This window comes from Ischnura elegans, chromosome 1 (assembly GCF_921293095.1).
Source record: "Ischnura elegans chromosome 1, ioIscEleg1.1, whole genome shotgun sequence".
In the NCBI taxonomy this organism is placed as follows: domain Eukaryota; kingdom Metazoa; phylum Arthropoda; class Insecta; order Odonata; family Coenagrionidae; genus Ischnura; species Ischnura elegans.
The window spans coordinates 12,288,082-12,309,274 of record NC_060246.1 but is presented as its reverse complement, the minus strand read 5'-3'; the positions used below and the strand labels follow the sequence as shown (position 1 = coordinate 12,309,274).

Below are 21,193 nucleotides of genomic sequence, written 5' to 3'. Positions count from 1 at the left end.
GACGTGTTCTTCCCTTGCTCCTTCGCTCGTAGCTTTAAATACGGAGGGGAGGGAGCGCGCTCCTTCCCCTCGACCTCTCCTTCAGCGCTCCTCACTTATAAGCATTTCCGATTTCTTCTATCCACCATTAAGTCCAACAATGAGCACACACGTTCGAATTTTTTCAACCGCAGGTTTTGACACCAATATTACTATATACAGTATAAATGCCGCGGGATGCCCACTCGTGACAATAAATTTAGCGCGCGCTCCGGAGCGAATCACCCCGCGCGATCTTTTCAATGTTCACCTCTGGGGTACCGACGTGACGGCGCGATGCTTGCAAGAAATTCAAACAGGAGCATTTTAAAAATACGTCACTAAGGGAGAAACTCCCCTGCCTGCCGCTTGATTTTGACCCAGGGTTTCAGATGACTGACTCACGCAGAAAACCAAGGCCACTCAGTTCCCCTTGAACTTGCAACCGGTGAAGGGGAGGGGGGGAAGATAAGAAGTTTGTGTAAGAGGCGCACCCCCATTTTCGGCTGCAATATCTGGGAAAAAAGGTGCGCCTCTTACACGCGCTTATACGGTATCTCAATTCCCAAAGACTTGAGAGCTCTTCCTGAACAGTTTGGTTTCATTGGTATGCAACACTTCAGTTCACCCTAGCTACAGTTTGTAAACATATCTACCACAGCTTCCTGATCAAGCACTGGTATTATTAAATGGATTTCTTTTTCTTGACCTCAATTATTTAATGATGATTAATGTCTTGGTGTATAGGTCTGAGAATGATATACAATTGTTATGAATGATAAAGGTTGCATACCTGGTGAAAATAAATTGTTCAAGAACCATTCCAAAAGTGTGACACGAAATGTTCAGAAACTGTAGCAGAAGTGTTCATGAACTGTTGGGGAACCGTTCTTGGAGTGAATTTTGGCCCATTGAAGCGTTGCAAGCTGTTCAAATAAGCTATTCATGGGGTATTTTCCTGCTGTTCATGAGGTGTTTTCAGATGTTCATGACGCATTCTTTTAACTTTACAGGAAGTGTTTACAATTATACCAATGATGATTAATGTCTTGGATTGTAGGTCACAAAAAATACAGAAAGAATTCAATTGTACACAAATGTAAAAGAAGAGACAGGAATTTTGGCATATTATGTATGTAAAATTGAATTCTATTTACATATATTCTTTTATTGTAACAAAACATTGTAATAACCTTTCATTCCTTTATGCATAGGCTGATTTAGGGGGGAGGGGCACGTGCCCCCGCCCCCCTAGACGCTTGAAAAATAGACAAGATTTTTAGTATTCTTTTTGTTTAATTGGGAGTCTCAATCATTCAATTTATATTAATAAGTATCTTGTTAAGATAAAGAAAATATATTGTACAGTAATTTTTCTATGCATATTGTTACCCTTTAAATCTCAAATATGAGAAGACTGTTTGCCTGTCACACCCATTTGCCCCTCCCAGAAAAATATCCTGGATTCGCCCTTGCCTATTCATGTATCAATTTAATGTAACCATTATCATTCATAGCCCAGAATAAGGTATAAGGAATATATCGAAACGTTGGTAAACAATTTTGCATATTATTCTCACAATTGTTATTTACACAATTATTATTGTCAGACCTACACTTTGAGATGTTAATCATCATTGGTATTATGGTAAATGCTTTCTGTACAGTTAAAAGAATGCTTCACGAACATCTGAAAACACCTGATGAACAGCTGGGAAACGCCTGCTGAACAGCTTATTGGAACGGTACGTCACGGTTCAATGGGCCAAAATACAGTCCGTGAACGGTTCAATAATAGTTCATGAACACTTAGGGAACAGGTTCTGAACAATTTGTATAATGCTTCCTGCACGGTTACTGAACACTCCATGAACAGCTGAACACCTCATGAACAGCTGGGAAACACCTGCTGAACAGCTTATTGAAACGGTTCGTCACGGTTCAATGGGCCAAAATAGTCCGTGAACGGTTCAATAATAGTTCATGAACACTTAGGGAACAGGTTCTGAACAATTTGTGTAATGCTTCCTGCACGGTTACTGAACACTCCATGAACAGCTGAACACCTCATGAACAGCTGGGAAACACCTGCTGAACAGCTTATTGAAACGGTTCGTCACGGTTCAATGGGCCAAAATACAGTCCGTGAACGGTTCAATAATAGTTCATGAACACTTAGGGAACAGGTTCTGAACACTTCGTGCAACACTTCCTGCACGGTTACAGAACACTCCATGAACAGCTGAACACCTCATGAACAGCTGGGAAACGCCTGCTGAACAGCTTATTGGAACGGTTCGTCACAGTTCAACGGGCCAAAATACAGTCCGTGAACGGTTCCCAAACAGTTCATGAACACTTAGTGAACAGGTTCCGAACACTTCGTTTAATACTTCTTGAACGGTTCGTGAACAGTTCATTTTCACCAGGGATGATTATCAATATTGATTCAAGATGTCTCGGTAAATGAAAATAGGGGCTGCATGAATTATTATTGTGCCTTTGACTAAAACATAGAACACTTGGCACTTCATTTACCAGATATTAAGTCTACTCACTACTGTTGTTGAGACGAATGTGTAATACGTTGAGCCAAATACTGTGAGTATAGGGGCAATGTTATCTCTTCAAATGCAAGGGTTGTGTTTTAAATAATAAATTATGAGTAAATATCCAGAGTAAATTCACTTCCATTCTAATTTTTGCCAAAAAACTGAAAGTAGTGCCGGCAAAGTGTATCAGCAGTTTTGCAGTCAGGATGTTTCTCATAGGTGGAGTAGTATGCAGTTAATTTTCCTTTTGCTGTAAATTGAAGTTAAAAAGCCCCAGAATGGATATTGTAAACATGAAAATACATCATTAGATTTATGGAGTAGTTTTACAAATTTTAATATTACTCTATTTAGCTCAAATATGGCCACAAGCTAATCACCACAGTAAGGAAACACGGCCCCCCTAGGCATTTGAAAGCTAAATTTTGGGTTCATTACTCCCTGACAGTGGGACGTGAGCATAGAAACAATTAATTTCATGCATAATGATACCAGTTCAGCAAACTATAATGCTAATAACTCTGCTGGTGAGATAGGAAAAATGACTTTCATCACTAATTAGTTAGTTAGGGGAGGTAAAGATTAGTTTAGAAAAATAAATAGATGACAAGCGATAAGTAATATAATGACTTCACCAGGCCCATCAGAGTGAAAATGAGGCAAAATTCAAATATTCACAGTGATGGTCCCACATAGTACATCACCGAAAAGGTCATAACTGTGCACATCCTAGATGGAATTTTTAACGATTAACGTATACAATAATTAATGTGTACATCTGAGGCATTGACAAATGAAGCTAATTCAAAAACAGCGCAGTGGTGACTGACATTTAACTGACTGAAAATGGGAGTATTAACAGGAGAACAGTTCTCATCCCAGTTTCCCTTGCCTCACACCCCTCAAGTTATCACTCAGGGCAATGTATTTGTGTGCCATTACTGCCTCCTTGGTTGGAATTGTAGTGATAATGCATCGCGTAAATTAGGTAGCTGTGGACTCAGATCTGAGACTAATGCCATGTCACTCACATTGCCATTTTTCATTACACACTAAACTGTGACTATGACTTTTTTAAACTTTCCATGACGACATGACTTGTTCATAACAAACATGTCCTTAGTATTTCAAGGTGACAGCAGAAGTCAAAATTGAAAACACGTACAAGCGTACAGAGAAAACAGGAAAAATAAAACAATGCAATGGTGTAAGCATTGCTGGGAACTATTTTACAGATGGAGTAGTCAGGGAAGACTAGTGAGGAATTATTGGAGCGTGGAGATATTTATTAAGACATAATTTACAGCCTTCCACACCAGGGGCACAGCTAGGAATTAAGGTGGGGGGAGGGGGGTTTAGGTGCAACCAATACTGGGGTATGGAATACCCACCCGGATAAGCAGTAGGTGCGAGATTAATAAATTGGGGAATTTTAAGATAAACGGTTCAAAATTTTGAGTTTTACGGCTTTCTGAGGGATATTTTATTAATCTTTGCACCATTCTATTAGTAATATCAATCCAATCAAGTAAAATGGATTAAACTGAAAAATTTCTATGAGCTCTGGGGGGAGGGGGGTTTATCCCCCAAAACCTCCCCCCTTGCTGCGCCACTGTTCCACACTATGTTTGATTCTCCTGGTGCTTATTGAGGAACGAGGAGGTTTTGTGGTCTGATGAATTTCGATCTGATTTAACATAACTTCAGAAATTCAGTCACTCCCTCAGACATACATAATTCATTAGCAGTTTCAAATGTCACCACCCTCTCTGGGTCCATTGCTTTCTTACAGAGGACCTTTGCTTGGCAGAAGGCATGAAAGCATTCATGGCCCTGCATGGGAGTGAGGTTTGCCTAAATTTTCACATTAGTGACACCTTAGGACTTGGGAATTCTTCGGCTCTGAAGCGTTAACATTTTTTTAACACGACTGTACATAGTTATTCATTCCACATACCTTGACTTGAGAGGGTATAGTATTATTATGTACATTAATTTCATAAACTAAAGAGGAATATGAAAAATTTTTTAATCCTTTTGTACCAAATCTAAAAGTACTCAAACTGAGACGATGCTTACGGTACTATCTTCAATTGAGCTTTCCGACAGTTGACAAGAGATCACGGTTAACGTTACTGATGAATGGTCAGTAACAAATATGAAGCGATCTGTGAGGAGGACATCATGGCAGAATGGAGGTAGGCGGTGAATGGAGAGGGGCACAACCTCCAATTCCATTGAGTGAACCTGTCAAGAAAGACAGCAAAACAATTATTGATTTCTAAATGTGTAGCTTCAAAAACATTAAGTCCACAGGTAATCCCATTGAATGATAGAATACAGATGAATATCCTATGAAGGGGATTTAATTCGACACAAAAAAATCTTAAGTTTTGGACCAGTTTTTAAAAATTCATTTCTTCAGCACTCAAGGAAAATAAAAATGAATCAATGAGTAATTCAATAAAATGAAATGCCGATTGAACTTGAAGCTTTCAGGTATTAAAGGGTACGCAAAAAACACAAGAACACCTACTGTCAAAAGATTGGAAGGAGCATAGTAGCCAGACAGGAGATGACTACCCCGGGAATTCTGAGGGCATATAAATGTCTCTCCAACGTGGAGGCCCAGTTTCTCAGGTGTGATCAGAGAGGCTGATCGCTCGTAGGGCACTCCATCTTCACATGACGTCTCTAAGGGCACAAAAAAAACAAATTAGTGTAACTGGTGTCAAAACTGTTATATGAAGAACATACTACTCCTATGTATTTAAATACAGTAGAATTCCATTTAAAAATTTAAAATTCTATTTCGAAGAATTCACACTGATATACACCCTACCGCTCATTGTAATGTTCACAAACTGTAGCTTGCTCCTCTTCTAGGTGCATTTTCCAACTTTAACCAGTTTGAGTACTTTTTTGTGTAATGGTATTTGGATGAGGCACTGACAGCTAAGGTCATTTGTCCAATGATGGCAGGGGTAGGGAAGTGAGGGTCGAAAGAAACTTAAAATCAGCATCGGCCAACTCTCGATGAAAGGTGCCAAGGGGACCACCGCTTCACCACCCATTCAACGGATGGAGTGCTATGCTTGAACTGCCCCGCATTCAACACTCAAGTTGAGGTAGAGTTCTTAAACAACAACCACAGATTGTAGGATACAAAAATTCTCTACATACTTCTCCCTCTTTTCCCATTTGTATCCATGCCGATGACTTTTTTTTATTAACATACTTATGTATAAATTATAAATTTAAACTTTTTAAAAATGCTAATAAGGTTGACAGTCAGAAAAATATATAAACAATAACTTTGTTGCACAGGCCTCCTTTCTTTATAAACATTAGCTAACTTAATTAATATTATTTTAGACTTGACTGATATATTAACCCTGAACTTTAATATGAAGGTAACTGAGAAAAAGGGTAAGCCACGCTCTTAACAACTCACAAGCCTTCCCTAGCTGGTGGGGATGTGATCACATAGGACAATGGTGGATGAGTTGAATGCTGAGGGAGAGAGGGGTTTCAACTTTAACCAACACTTCCTTACATTGCAAATCTCAAGAAAGAGAGAAGATACATGGATCATAGACGAGCCACCAGAAACAACTGGAGAGGAATGCTATCACAGCCGATTGATAAGATGTACTTCCAGTAATGCTGCAAATCAAGAGAATAAAAAAAAACTTAATGCCAGAAGTGCTGGACTCCTCTCACTTTGGCCTTCCTGACACAATTTGATGAGCAGGGCAATTTTATGAATCAAAGGGTTTAAATTTAAATCTATACCCTTTAGTAAGTTATTTAACTAACATCTTTTTAACTAGTTTTTCACAGAATGATTCACAAAAAGCCATACAAGCATTTGCAAATTCCAAATTCAACATAAATCAATATTTACTTAATGACACAATCCGTGAGTGTGTTTTTATATACAGACCGTCCCACAGGCCGTGTGTCATTTTTGACCTCTTTAGTACTTTTGCATCAAGCAATACACATGAAAATTAGCATACTTATGGGGAAAAGTCCTAAGTTTTGTTGAGTGCAAGCAAAATTCTACAATCTTGACCTTTTGACCCCACAATGTGGACCCAAACCAAAAATTTTAATTCCCCTTATGGGGTTTCAATGTTAAAAAAATCGAGATAGAAAAAAGTATGAATTTCATTGACCAAGATGTCAATTCTTAGGTTTTCAGACACGAGAAAACCAAAAATAATACTTTTATTTACAAAAATTCAACCGTTGACCCACTAAGGTCACAATCAAGGTCATAAGGGTGGCAAAAAGAATAGCATACCAACAAAGATATCAACCCATGGGTTTTAAAGGATGCCCAAGTCCTAATACGCATATTATCCACTAATTGACCTCCAAGGTTAATACTAGTGATGGGTCGGTTCGATTCCTCGATTCTTTGATTCCTCGATTCTCGACCAAGAACCGGAATCGAAAACGAGTACTTGCCAAAGTGAAAAATCGATTCCGATTCCAGTAGTACTTCAAACCACAGATTTATATACGACCGCGTTTCCAACAGTCATTCGAATTTTCGCGCCACGTAATCGTAATAACAAAACACATTTCTTGGGATGTGCGAGTACTCGAAAATTCGAGTCGAGTAGTTGGTACTCGACTCGAGCGTTTCGAGTAGCATTACGAATGTCGAGTAGTTAAGGTTACAGAGCTTTCGAGGCTAGTAGGTCCAGCAATCTGCCGACAGGAAGCGCTATCATGAAACTCATGTAATAATGCAGTTTTTAAAGCCGATAAGTCATTCTAATGCCTTGGCCTGGTAGTTTCAGCTTGCCGAATACACAATTGTTGTCGACGTGGGCGCCGAATACCTTTACGCCAGCCACGGCCGCCGATCGTCTTCCTACCCGGCGCACACTGGTCCGAAATCGGAAAAAGCTGGAATAAAGTCTCAAATGACCTTTTTGGGGATAGAGGCTTGAAACTTAGCGTAAATACTCATAAATTATTACCAGATATAGATTTATATGCCATTTTACATAAATACGACCCTTTAGTGAGATACAGTGGCCCAAACATGACCAATTTTTCAATGCCACGCGAGATATCGTTTTTCCTCAAAAAATCTTTGAATTTATCCAGTTAATGTTGCGTTGGTATGAGATTTATGGAATAAAAAACGCAATATTCCTTTGACCTGGTGCTTTGCCTATACTTTCAATGACGTTTGAAGATTTTGGCTCTCATATGTCAGCTTTTACAATGCAAAATGGCCGACCCGTTTTTCACGTGAACTTTGACATAAAGTAGACATAATCTTTCGTTTACGAAAAATATAACTCGGAAAATTTGAATAAAAATATGTAGTAGAGATTTCTAAAAGAGTACTAATTAGAAATCTAGGGAGAAAAAAGTTTGCGACGAAGGGAATAAGAGCGATTTTTCAATCGCGCGTCAAGGCTGAGCTACACGCCGCGGAACTATGAGGCTCGGTATCTCAGGCTGATTTTTCAAGTTTTTTAAAACAGAATAGAAGAATTTTTTATAGAAAATTGGAGTAGAATATATTGTAGTGTGCATTGCTGTATTGCCTGACTCAGAAATTATCATACTCGACTCGACTCGATACTCGCGAGTAATTTCCAACTCGACTCGATATCAAAAAGTGCTACTGGGAAATCCCTATTATATTCCGAAGGAGCAAATGCAGACTAGGGAGCCTGTGACAGGTATATGGTCAAGATACAGTGATGCATTTGTAAAAGTACCCAAAGTCACCATAGCAAACACTGTTGAAGCTGAAGTGGAAGCTTATTTATCAGAGATGAATGCACCACCAAATTCCTTCCCTGGGAAATACTGGAAGACTTGTATCTTCTACCCAAGGCTGAAAGTATTAGTGAAGAGGTTTCTTTCCATACCGCCATCCAATGCGTTCAGTGAAAGACATTTAGTTCTGCAGGAAAAATATGTGAAGTAAAATACAACAGGCTTTATCCTGGCAGAGTGAAGATGCTTTGCTTTCTGAGCAGAAATTTAAAGTCTTTAAAGGGATACTAAATTTCTGAGACATTATTGATAATGATAAGATATTATCAATAAAAGGTAGATATTAAAGGAGATATTTTTATTTTAAATTAAAACATGAGTGCTAATATTCTAAAGTAATACCTATCATGTAACAACACTTTTTAGATATGTTCTATTTTGAAATTTAGCTATTATATTTTAATTACATAGTGATGATATGAAAGATGCTTTTGTCAACTGACTCTTTCACAGAGTAATATTTTTTAAAGTGGTTTTCTTGTTGCCTGGAATTAAGTGATTTTTCTTGGAGCCTACGGCATCAGAATCGATGGAATCGGTATCGGTAGAATCGGAATCGAAATTTCAGAATCGGAATCGATAAAATTTTGGAATCGACCCATCACTAGTTAATACATAGGTCAAAGGTCATAGAGGTTAACGTCAGGCCATCGTGACAACTAACATTTCAAACCATACGTTTTAAAGGGTGCCTAAGTCGGTTTTGCAGTTCATAGATCCATATTGTTGACTTTTTGACCTCCAAAGGTCATAATGGGGGTCAAAGGTCACAGAGTTAAACGTCACCATGACAACAAATGTGTGGAATCATATGTTTTAAAGGGTGCCCAAGTCAGTTTTGCAGCTCATGAATCCGTATTTTTGGATATTAATATAGCATATCAATAATTGCCATGTGTGTCAAATGTTGAAAATTAATTAAAGGAAATATCAGGAATGTAAAAAAAAAGCAACATGAATAAAAACATTCCCTCCCCTAGCAGGTCTCATCCTTTCTCATCTGAGTCTCAACACTTGCTCTCCTGGTTCAAAGATTCTCTCTTCATGCCTCTTGAGTTCTTCCACCAGTCTGGTGTAAGTTTTCTCACTTTCTGCAACTATCTCATCTAAACGAACAGCCATCATATAAGCAGCTAAACAATGTCTGCTTTTCAACAAGAACTAATAACTGGAAATGACTCCTAAGAAATAATGAGACTCATAAATTGGCCAAAACAGATGTCTGCAAGAAAAACTAGCAGATGTCCTAAAAGAGACTTAACTTTCAAGTTCAAAATTTTCTCACACATTCTAAATTCCATAATAATGATGTCAATGACATGTTATAATGAGTAGCCAAAAAAATTGTAGCATCAACAGAAAACTAACTGTACATCTAGGTTTCACTTACTTTCAAGGCCATGTGGATCTCGAAGAGATCCCATAGTGCTCCCAGCACCTGTCTTTCTTGTTTCAGCGAGCTTTTGTTTGATCAGAGAAATCTTCTCAACGGACAACTGCTTCAGGCCTTGCAGTCGAGAGCGAGTGGGGAGCAAGGGCGGTCCCCTGGTCAGAGGGCTAGAGGAGTCGACCCGGTCCAGTGGCCAGTAGTATCCTTTGTCCCTCTGCTCCAGTAACAACTTCCATTGTTCACGATTGCTGTTGGTTATCTATATGGAAAAGGGATTTTTTTAATCTTACAAACTAAACCTGCACCCAAAACCAGGCAGCATTGAAGATTCACACAAATTTGGCCAATCACGAAAATACAATAATATTAGTACGATGCTGGGAAACTACACAAAAACAGATTATTAATAAATGGTAAGCATTCACTCAATCGGCTTCATAATGTTGTACATAATTCTCAGCACTTCCTTTATACAGCATTTAATATGATGGCTATCCCAGATTCTATTCATCTTGTAGCTTCTTTCTTTTTTGGCCCACATATTTAACCTTTTCCACAAGTTGCCACAAAATTAAAATAATAAATTATTGCCTGCCACCAATCTTCAACATTGTTCCATTTCATTCACAGAAATGGTAAATAGATCACTCCAAGTTGAATTAAGTTAAGATCCTAGGTATGCGAAGAGCAGAATCAAAAGATATTATGACAATGCAAATGAAAACAATAATAAATAACATACCAGCAGGAATATGGAGTCTAGTTTATTGTTGTGACAGAGATGCAATGATTTCACCGGCCCAGTGATGGTGGTGGAGCCCACGCTCGTCCCAGTGGCAAGGTCAACAAACAGCACCTCGCCACGATCGCCCCCAAGCACGGCAACAGGTCCCCACTGCGTGTTTTCCCACCAAGTGACGCAAGTGGGATGCAGGGGGTGGTGCGCATCTTGCCTCGGAGGCGGAGGGAATGAGGTGATGTCCCTAGTCGCCCAGCCATGACGAGAGACGACTCCAGCCGAGGTTCCAGATATAACTGTCAACACCGGGACAAGTGAGAACGAAGCATCTGAGCCTGTGAAAATAAGAAAGAGATATCAAGAAGAGTGGGAAATGAACCACAGAGCTAGGACATTGAGCAGCATAGCATTTCTGGGATGGTGGGGAATAGCGGCCCTCACAAATTTAACTCAACACAATCAACACTCATGTACACTTCCAACCGGATGAAGGATGACCATAAGAGGGTGAAGCATGACCATATGACTGCGCAGTGAAATTTTTTGTCCTATTTAAAAGGCAACTTACCCACTCATTACTAACAATAAGTAGCAGAGCTCTAGATGAGCAGATAATTCAGATTGCTAGTAGGGAGAAACAAAATATCCTGAGAAGACATCGCTTCGTTAGCAACTCTGACAAGTGAGACTTGTAACATAACTCGTAAACTGTAACCTGATGTCCTGTTTTCGAAAAAAATTCTGCAACAACTTCCGAGAAGTTCAACAATGAGGAAATCGAGATAGTAACATAATAACACCGCCAAGATTTTCTATAACACCGAAATCACACAGTTTTAAAATGAATTTTAGCAAAAAATAAAACCATTTTCACGGACCTCTACTAACTGGGCATTTTTTTCTCTTATCCTGACACTTTTTAAATGGATTTTCTGACTCACATCTCCAAACTGGAATGTTTTTTGTTTAGAAGTATGGTTTACAAATAGCCGAGGGCAATAAGAGAATGATAATAGTGGTCAAACCACCAAAGATGAAAGACAGAGAAGGACAATGGATTAGGACTGTCCCGTGAAATATCATTCCTTAAGTTGAGGTAGTGCAGCTCGACCATAGATTTTTTATAATTCTAATATACATCAAAACTTTGCAAATTCAGAACGACCTTTTTTCCCACTTATCACACTGTTTTCAGTCTCTTAATTGCCTTTCCTAGACTCATAAATAAAAGATTACGAGCGTTCTGCGACCACTCCCAGCGGGCTTCCCCCGCTCTTTTCAATGAAGGTCCACAGAGGAATATGCACGTTTCTAATTTTAAAATGTAGAAAAAAAAAGGCAGGGTCTTATGTACAAATTTAATTGGAATGTTCATGTACCGATTGAGGTCAGAGGACCTCTTTAAAACAAAATATTGGAAGTAATTACACTATCCTCTGTTAAACGCACATGATGACTCATACTTACGTATCAACAGGAGACTTGAATGTGGAATCAGCCGCATTTTGATAAAAGTTATTTAAAGAATGCGAGATATTGTTGCAAATGAACAAATGTATCAGTTTGTGTGCCGTTAAAGTCAGGAATATTTACCGGCTTTTGTTTTTTGTTTTTTTTTAAACTATTTAAAAACCAATTTTAGGAAACAATAGCAATATTTAGGAAGTAAGATATGCCGTCGCATGTTCTCTGATAAATTCTGTGCATTTTGGTACCTCATTTGTAGAGTTTGGTTGCGTATAAGTTGAGAAAAAGGTATCTATACAGTAGAAATAATATAGAAGATAAGGAGGATTTCATTCTTAAGAACTGCAGCCTTCACTGGCAGATAGCCCTTTCAGTAATAAAAGTCACCAAATTTTTCTGGTACATTTTTAAGGAAGATATGTACTGACTACTTAGCACTCCAATACTTCAAATAGAATTTGACCATCACAGGCACACGCTAAAAGAGAAATTGCTCGACTGGTTTGAAAAGTCATTCACCAAAATAAACACTGATATCAAATAATACATACCAATCACTAATAACCAGGATCCCGATGGGTCAAAGGTTAATGCAACTATTGCTCTCTCTGGATCCAAATACCATGGAACCCTCTTCACAAGTGGGCTCTCGCCTCTTCTAGTTTTCAGCAAAAACAGATCACCACTCCTGAAATGTGCCAAAAATAGCATTCTATATACAATGAGTTGAACAATCATAAATTGCTCATTATGGATGCACACAAAAATATAAATAAATCTGGTAATAGCTAAATCATGGCAAGCAACTGGATGAGAAAGAGCTCATGCAACAATTTTTACAATATGAACTTCATTTCGTCATCTGACAATTCTGACCAAAAAATATGGAATTATCCAACAGTATTCAGACGGACCAGACTTTTTGTTGCAATTATTTATCTACTGATCACAACTTACTGCTAATATAAGAAAGATGAAACAAGGATAGAGCTCTAAAAATGCTGCATTTATTGATGACATTAAATATAAACTGTAAATGCAATACAACAGATCAATCAAGCCATTCCTTTCCAGAACAGGCTAGAGACAAAAACTTATTCAATCATGTTATGCTCCAGACACACACTCCGGAGCAACCTCCTTACCCCTCGACCTTTGCCTCTGTATTGTAGCGCATACATAATCATTATAGACTTTGTGGATTATTAATTAAGCACTTGATTTAAACCAAATACAATTGACTTAATTGTTAACAAACGGCAGTGTCATTAATTGCCCAAATTGTGTGTTAACATAAACATTTTCTACATTAAAAATATGATGAAAACCTCGAATTTCTTTTGCCACATTCATAACAACTAAGTTAAAACTGATTAACCCTTCCTATGGCCTCTTAATCATTTCATTAAACCACTTTATTGCCTCGGTCTACCAAAATCTCTCTTGTTATTACTTTCTCCTTTTTTATCAATATTTTTCATTAATTCGTGGATCACTCTCTCCATGTGACTTAAACTTAGTTCATAGAATTATCTCAGGAAAATATTTACTACATTTTTATGATGAAAAAGATAAAAGTATCCAAATTTATCTTGTAGGTTCCTTTTAAGCAATGCTGCATAGGAAACATTTTTCTCTCACGTTTCACTCCTCTTACTGGGAGTATTATCAAGAGAATAAGAGCAACAATCTCTTCTCCATCTTATATTGGACCCGTTGTCCCATTGTTGACCCGATTTGAATTTTGCATGGAAGGCAATAGCCATTGGGCATTAGAATGGGCCAGGAACCCTTTCCATACCCAGCTCAGGTTATAACTATCCCCCCCTATTGAAATTGTTAGGCCCTTTTGCTATTTTGATGGCTTCTAATATAAGGCGTGGATATTAATCTTCTGTCTTCACCAACACCTTTGTGATTAAACATTATTTTACATCCAGAGCTGGAGGCGTAATGTTCAGCGACCGCTGATGCGTCCCATTTATGAAGCTACATTGCTAATTCATGCACTTCAATGCCTTTGGGATACAGATCGCTAACTCTGTCCCACATAGCTTCTGCTGCAGCAGAAGCATTTATGGGAGTTTATGAGGTCTCCTGCTGCTGCTGACAGTTTCTTTCCTTCAAGGCTTTTTTATCTAGGGCATACAATTGCACAATCTGACATGCGTACAAAGGCACAGTCAACATCGTGTCATGTGAAGCAGTGATTCGGTAGAACACATGCAAGACTCCAAGAAAATGAGATGGCAAAGTAGCCCGTTCTCATTTCGTTCCCGCATTCGTGCAACTGTATGCTAAAATAAGAAATTAATGCAGTTCAAACCTGCACAATTACATGCCCTGAGTAAAACGGCCTTTACAATGTAACCACTGAATCAAACATCCACTAATGGTACTGTTGGAATGTATGCAATTCTATCTGTTTGTTTGGAAGTTTCCAACATAAATAAAAAGGTTCGATACGTGTGTATCGGGCAGTCTGGGTATTGTTGTCTGACTGGAATGCACGGCTTTCTTATTTCTCTGAACCTTTGTACCTCTAAAATATCAGGTTATGGGCCCAGTTGTTTTATGAAGGAATCAAACTTCTTGTTCCATTCTCGTGGAGCATGGGCACCCAGTCATTAAGCTTCAATTAGAATCATAATCATCATATTTGAGATACATTTAACAACGACGTTCTGCAATAGTTAACATTGAAATTCTGTCGGAAAAATTTACGCTGAATATCAAGACGACAGATTCAAAGTTCCCTTGTTCAACGGGAAAGAATACGACGACTGGAAATTTTGTAAAGAAAAACGTTATTGGATGAATTAGATCTCTTAACTCTCACCGAGGAAGAACCAGTTTACCCAGGACCGCTCCTAAATGAATCAGCGTCGGAACGTACAGCTCGAGAAGAAGCGAACGCTAAATTGCGGAGTCGAGACAAAAGATGCAAAGCACTAATAATTCTGAAGCTTGCGAACAGTCATTTGGAGTACGCAAAAGGAAAAATATCAGCATACAGCGTATGGAAGGAGCTGAAAGACACATTTGAAAGGAAAGGTTTAGCAACTCAGCAACAAATTAGAAGACAGCTTTTATCTCCGGCTTGTCAACATAACCCGAAGAAGGAAAATCTAGAAAATAATTTTCTTCATTTCGATCGACTAATTCGTCAACTGAAGTCAACGGGCGCCAATGTGAGTGAGCCGGATATAATTTGTATATTGATATAATCTGTCACAACTGTGGTAAACCAGGTCATTTAAGGGCTGAATGCTGGAAGGCTAAAAATAAAAGTGGGCACGCTCTTGCAGCCAGCAACGATGAAGAATCTTCAGCAGACGACTACGTAATCAGCTTTGCAGCACATGCGGTGATAGAAGACAAGAAGATGACAATGGAGGAGGAATCAACTGCTATGGGAACAAGCTCACAGTCTGAAGGTGAAATAAGTTTTACTTTAGACTCTGCAGCTACTGAGCATTTAGTTGGGGAACTAACTCCTCTCAGCAATGTTACTCCATTGAAGATACCCATCTACATTAAAGTCGCTAAAACTGGACAGCTGATGACTGCCAAAGAAAAAGGGGATATTGATGGTGTTATTTTTAATTACGGAAAATGGGTTGAGTTACACATTGCAAACGTGTTAAGGGTACCTGATCTTGAGATGAATCTCCTATCAGTTCAAAAATTGGATTCTCATGGTTATGGTGTGCTGTTTGCAGATGGAATAGGAAAAATTTTGAAAGGTGGTTGAACATTAGCAGTTGCCAGGCGCTGTGGAAAATTATACAAAATTATTTTTCGGAGAGCACACACAGCTTGTCTTTCAATGGAAGCAGAACATTTATGGCACCAAAGACTAGGACACATTTCCAAAGATGGTTTAAAGAAATTAACCACACTGGTGGATGGAATTAAAGAAGATAAGTTCAAGAGTATATGCGAGCATTGCGTGACTGGAAAACAAACAAAACTACCACACCTGCACCGAAGACTCAAGAGCAAAACGTCCATTGGAACTTGTGCATAGTGATCTGGTTGGACCAGTATCTCCAATGTCATATGATGGGATGAAGTATATAATGACACTTGTGGATGATTATACCCATTTTACTGTTGTGTATTTCTTGAAAACAAAGTCAGAAGCCTTTCATTATCTGAAGATTTATGAGAAAATGGCAACATCTCATTTTAGTAAAAAGTTAAGTCGTTTCAGGTGTGATAATGCCAGGGAGTATGTAACCAATGAAATTAAAGTCTACTTTGAAGAACGAGGTATACAATTTGAGTTCACAATACCATACACGCCACAGCAAAATGGGGTGGCAGAACGAATGAATCGTACAATGCTTGAAAAAGCAAGATGTTTGATACACAGCTCTGGTTTATCAAAAGCTTTGTGGACGGAAGTAGTACTTACTGCTGTTTATTTAATCAACAGGACACCCACAAAAGCTCTGGAAAAGGAAGTTCCAGCTCACTTCTGGTATGGAAAACAACCAGATATAAATAAATTAAAAATTTTTGGATGTACAGCCTACTTGCATACTCCTAAACAATTAATGACGAGTAAGCTAGAATCCAGATGTAAGAAGTACATTTTTGTAGGGTACTGCACTAATGGGTACAGACTTTGGGATCCAGAACTAAAAAAGATAGTCAGAGGAAGAGATGTAATTTTTGATGAAAAGAAGTTCCAAGCTAAGAGGGAATTATGATACTGGAAAGAAAATCAAGGAAATCAAGGTGAAAATGAAGAGTACTACCCAGCAGAGAGAGTTCAAAATTCAGGTGGAGAGCAGAATTCAGGTGGAGACAAGAATTTAGGTGGAGAATGGGAAGTAGATGATCAAGTCAGAAGGTCAGTCAGAGAAAGGAAAAGACCTGCTTATCTAGAAGATTATGATACAGGATATGGAATAGTTTGCGCTATGAGTGCTGAAGCATTTCTTGATAATGTACCTGAGAATTTCTCGAGTATCAAAGGGAGAGAGGATCAAGACAAGTAGTACAATGCAGTTAATGAAGAAATGAAGGCTCTTAATGAAAATGAAACTTGGTATTTAACTCCACTACCCCCTGGAAGGAGAGCAATTGATTGCAAGTGGGTTTTCAAAGTAAAGCGGAATGAAAATGGGGATGTTGATCGCTACAAGGCTCGTCTTGTTGCGAAAGGATGTGCTCAGCGCAAGGGGTATGATTATGAAGAAACTTATTCACCAGTAGCAAGCCTTGTATCTTTACGAATCCTGCTAGCAAAATGCAATCAAGATGGACTTCATGCAGAGCAACTGGATGTCAAGAATGCATTTCTTCATGGGAACCTCAGTGAAGATATTTATATGAAACAACCCGAAGGTTATACTGAAGGCAATGAAAAACTAGTCTGCAAACTTAAAAAAAGCCTATATGGTCTCAAATAAGCTCCACGAGAATGGAACAAGAAGTTTGATTCCTTCATAAAACAACTGGGCTTCACTCAGTCTCAACATGATCGGTGTTTGTATATTAAAGGTAATGTTAATAGAGTAATATATGTTTTATGTTATGTTGATGATATTATTGTTGCAGCTAGTCTTCTTGGGGATCTTCAAACTGTCAAAGAGAAACTCAAGAATGAATTTAAAATGACTGATCTAGGTCCTTTGAGATGTTTTCTAAATATAAAGATTGACAGGTACAGTGACAGAATCATCCTCAGCCAGCAGTCATATATCAACAATCTGCTGCAGCGATTTGGCATGGAAGATTGTCATCCAATCAAGTTTCCAATCGAAGCCAGACCTGTAACAACTTAGGAAGGTTCCTGTATCATTAATGAGAAGCCATACAGAGAGCTTGTAGGATGTCTTATGTATTTGATGTACACCACACGGTCGGATCTTAGTGCTTGTGTCAATATGTTTAGCAGGTATCCAACTACAGCTACAGAGGCCCAATGGGTGGGACTTAAGCGAATCCTACGTTACTTAAAAGGAACCATTGACTATGGCCTTGTTTTTGAACGAAGTTCCACACCAATATTAGTAGGATATGCAGACTCAGATTGGGCCGGAGACACTACAGACTCCAAGTCTACATCCAGCTATTTGTTCCAGGTGTTTGGAGCAACTATAAGCTGGGCCACTCGTAAACAAACCACTGTAGCCATTTCTACCACTGAGGCAGAGTATGTAGCTCTTGCAATGGCATGTACAGAATTTTTGGGGTTGAAGTATCTTCTTGATGATTTGGGTGTAAGAGTAGAGGACCCAACTACTATCTATGAGGATAATAGTTCATGTATTGCCTGTTAAACAAAATGGGAACACAAAAGACTTAAACATATGAATGTTAAGTATCATTTTGTGAGAGACTTAGTTGAGAAGAAAATTCTCTCAGTAAAATATATACCAACTGCTCAACAGAAGGCAGACATATTAACTAAAGGACTAGTTGGTGAATCTTTTCTCAATCATCGCACTGGTTTGGGTGTGAAGCAAATAGTTTAAATTAGACCTCGTTTAAATTGTTTATATTTATTGTTCTTTTTCTTATTCTTCAGAAAGAAAGATATTTATGTTCTTGTATATACATTTAAAAGAATTTATGTAATGTGTGTTTCCACATTTGAATGCTTGTTTTTTTTCGTTTTTTGGACATTGCTAGAATTGAGTTGGAGTGTTGGAATGTATGCAATTCTATCTGTTTGTTTGGAAGTTTCCAACATAAATAAAAAGGTTCGATACGTGTGCATCGGGCAGTCTGGGTATTGTTGTCCGACTGGAATGCACGGCTTTCTTATTTCTCTGAACCTTTGTACCTCAAAACTATCAGGTACCATATATACAGTGATTTACTTGTCTGCGTAAAGGCGACTGAAATACAATTAAATAATTGAGTGAAAACTGATATACAATTAAATAATTGAGTGAAATCTCTGTTAGGATCTAAACTTACTCATGGCAGTGATCAATGGCAACACTTTCCCTTCTGCCATGCTCATTGCATGTAACCATTCCAACAATGACAGTTAAAGGCTGAATCTACTATTGAAAACTCAAAGGGAAACCTGAAGGAATTTTATTGTAATTATTTCCATTTGTAGCAAAATATCACTGCTAATTTAAAAGTATTACCAGCATGAAAATGAAAAGCAGAAACTGAAAACAACGCTTTCAGATCTATAAAATACCTTATGCTGATCAAAATAATCTCATATTTACAGAATTAAATGCTAACCAGTGACTTACTACTAGTATAAATGGACTTACTATCTCCTAGATTTTAACCTATTTTACAGGCTGGATTATTACATACAAAGAGGAACTGATTGACATAAATAGCAGGAATAAGGAAAATTATAAGGAAAACCTAAAGGGCACTTTATAAATTAAGCTAATAGCTAGACCTATGGTATTATCTCTTCTAGTTCGAGTTGTGGAACGTACATTTTCACGAAGGTGAACTGGCAGGCGTTCCCATACAAGAAACAGTACTTCAATTTCATGAAATCAAAAGGACATGGATAACACTACTGGGCTACACGTTTCCATACCTGGTAGCAAATGCAACACTTTGTCGTCCAGTGGAAGTCGAGCTGTTCTCTTCAGCTTCCTCTACACTTTCAGAATGCGTGCAAAGGTGTATATCTCCAATGTCAGGAGGAGCTCTAAGAAGAGGATGAAGATTAAATAGTTGCCGGGCCACTTCCGCGGGTTTCCCATGGTCTTGGGGCACCTTCGCACTCTGTTCGTGAGCAACTACGTCCGAGTTGGCCATGTCAGGCCAAATGACCACTCCCCTACGAAACAAAAATTAAGAAAATAAAGGTTTAAAGATCCATAAAAGGTTTAAGACTTGCCTCGGCGGTCCATTAAAACCAGTTTGAGTATTGCGCTAATTTCAGCAGGGCATCAAAGGTTGCCTTTAAGTTTCGGATAGCCGAGAAAAACACATTAAAACCTACTTTAAACGACCCCACACATACAGGCAAATATATTTTGATTTTTGATGTTTTGAAAACTAATTATATCTATTCACGACATTCAAACCGTCGTAAATCAGCTAATTAGTTCATTGAAGCATCGCAAAAGGAATTTCCTCGCATTATAGGATATCAAGGATATCATGTGACACCTTTGCCATCTCCTGCCTTGTCGCTATTTTGCTTAAACCGTTTCAACTATTTCTAGAAATATATGTGGAGCTAATAGTACGTAATAAATCGAAATACTGTTTTCTTAAAAGGTAAACAATGAAGAGAGGGCTAAAACTTACCATTAACGGAACAGCTGAAAGATAACTTCTATTGCTTCCCACATAAGGTGCTTCAAATGTAAAAATATTCCAGTCTATCTATTTCTTCATGACACTCAGATTCGATAAATATCATTTCCCTGGCATTCTATTCAATCAGACATTTCTGATTTCTGCTTACGGTCATACCGTGACGGCAATTTCAGTGAAGTCAGTCTTTTGCACACGTTATGCATTGCTACCAACTACAAAAAAACATGACTCCCAGGGGAGATATACGTATGGATGAAATATTTCACACGTTATGTAATTTTTAGTTGACACAGGTCAAAGATTTGTAGTTAGAAGGAAATTTTCCCATCTGACAATGAGTATAAAATTTGTCGTCCGCGAAATTATTATTTTGACGTGATGATAACAAATTTAATCGCTCCTGTTGAAATCAGCTGTTTCAGAAATCAGGAGAAATTCCCTATATACTGGTCCTAATATTGCAAAACATATCTCTTTAGCCAAAATAATTTGCATGTATTATTTCGAACCGAGAAAAAAAATTCCCATACGACAGTATTTCCATCCATCTATTCAGTAAAGTAGTAATATCATATAGCGAAATTTCTTTGTGATATTAAATGACGGCATCCTAGCGATAATGCCCGTATCACCGAAAACTGCGAAGGGAATATTGTAGTGGATATTAAGGATGGTTTATTGCCACCATGTACAGCTCTCTTGAATTTAAAAGAAAAAATGCAAGTGATTATGAACCATCAACTCCATTCAATTGATGTTGTCGAAGCTTTCATCCACACGGCTTTGCATTGTAGAGTGGATGAACTTCAATCTCACAATGTTACAAATGCAAATGAGCGTCAATGCTAAATGCTTCGAAGATTGCCTCGATTGCCTCCGTAATAGAGTTCCTCTCCTTCCAAATAAAGGAGGTCTTTAGGTAAATAAAAATAGAGTAGTTTT

The 21,193-nt window shown here is 38.2% G+C and overlaps 1 protein-coding gene across 1 annotated transcript in view; it reads right to left on the bottom strand.

Annotated features, from left to right (window-relative positions):
• Positions 1–21,106, bottom strand: part of LOC124155755 — a 66,479-nt gene extending 45,373 nt beyond the window's left edge. The window contains exons 1-7 of the mRNA XM_046529844.1: positions 20,240–21,106; positions 19,518–19,763; positions 12,532–12,668; positions 10,517–10,848; positions 9,775–10,033; positions 5,107–5,264; positions 4,650–4,817 (exon numbers count right to left, since the gene is read on the bottom strand). Of these exons, the coding sequence (XP_046385800.1) occupies positions 4,650–4,817; positions 5,107–5,264; positions 9,775–10,033; positions 10,517–10,848; positions 12,532–12,668; positions 19,518–19,741 (1,278 nt within the window). The 5' untranslated portion in view covers positions 19,742–19,763; positions 20,240–21,106. The remainder of the gene's footprint in view (positions 1–4,649; positions 4,818–5,106; positions 5,265–9,774; positions 10,034–10,516; positions 10,849–12,531; positions 12,669–19,517; positions 19,764–20,239) is intronic.
• Positions 21,107–21,193: the final 87 nt, after the last annotated feature.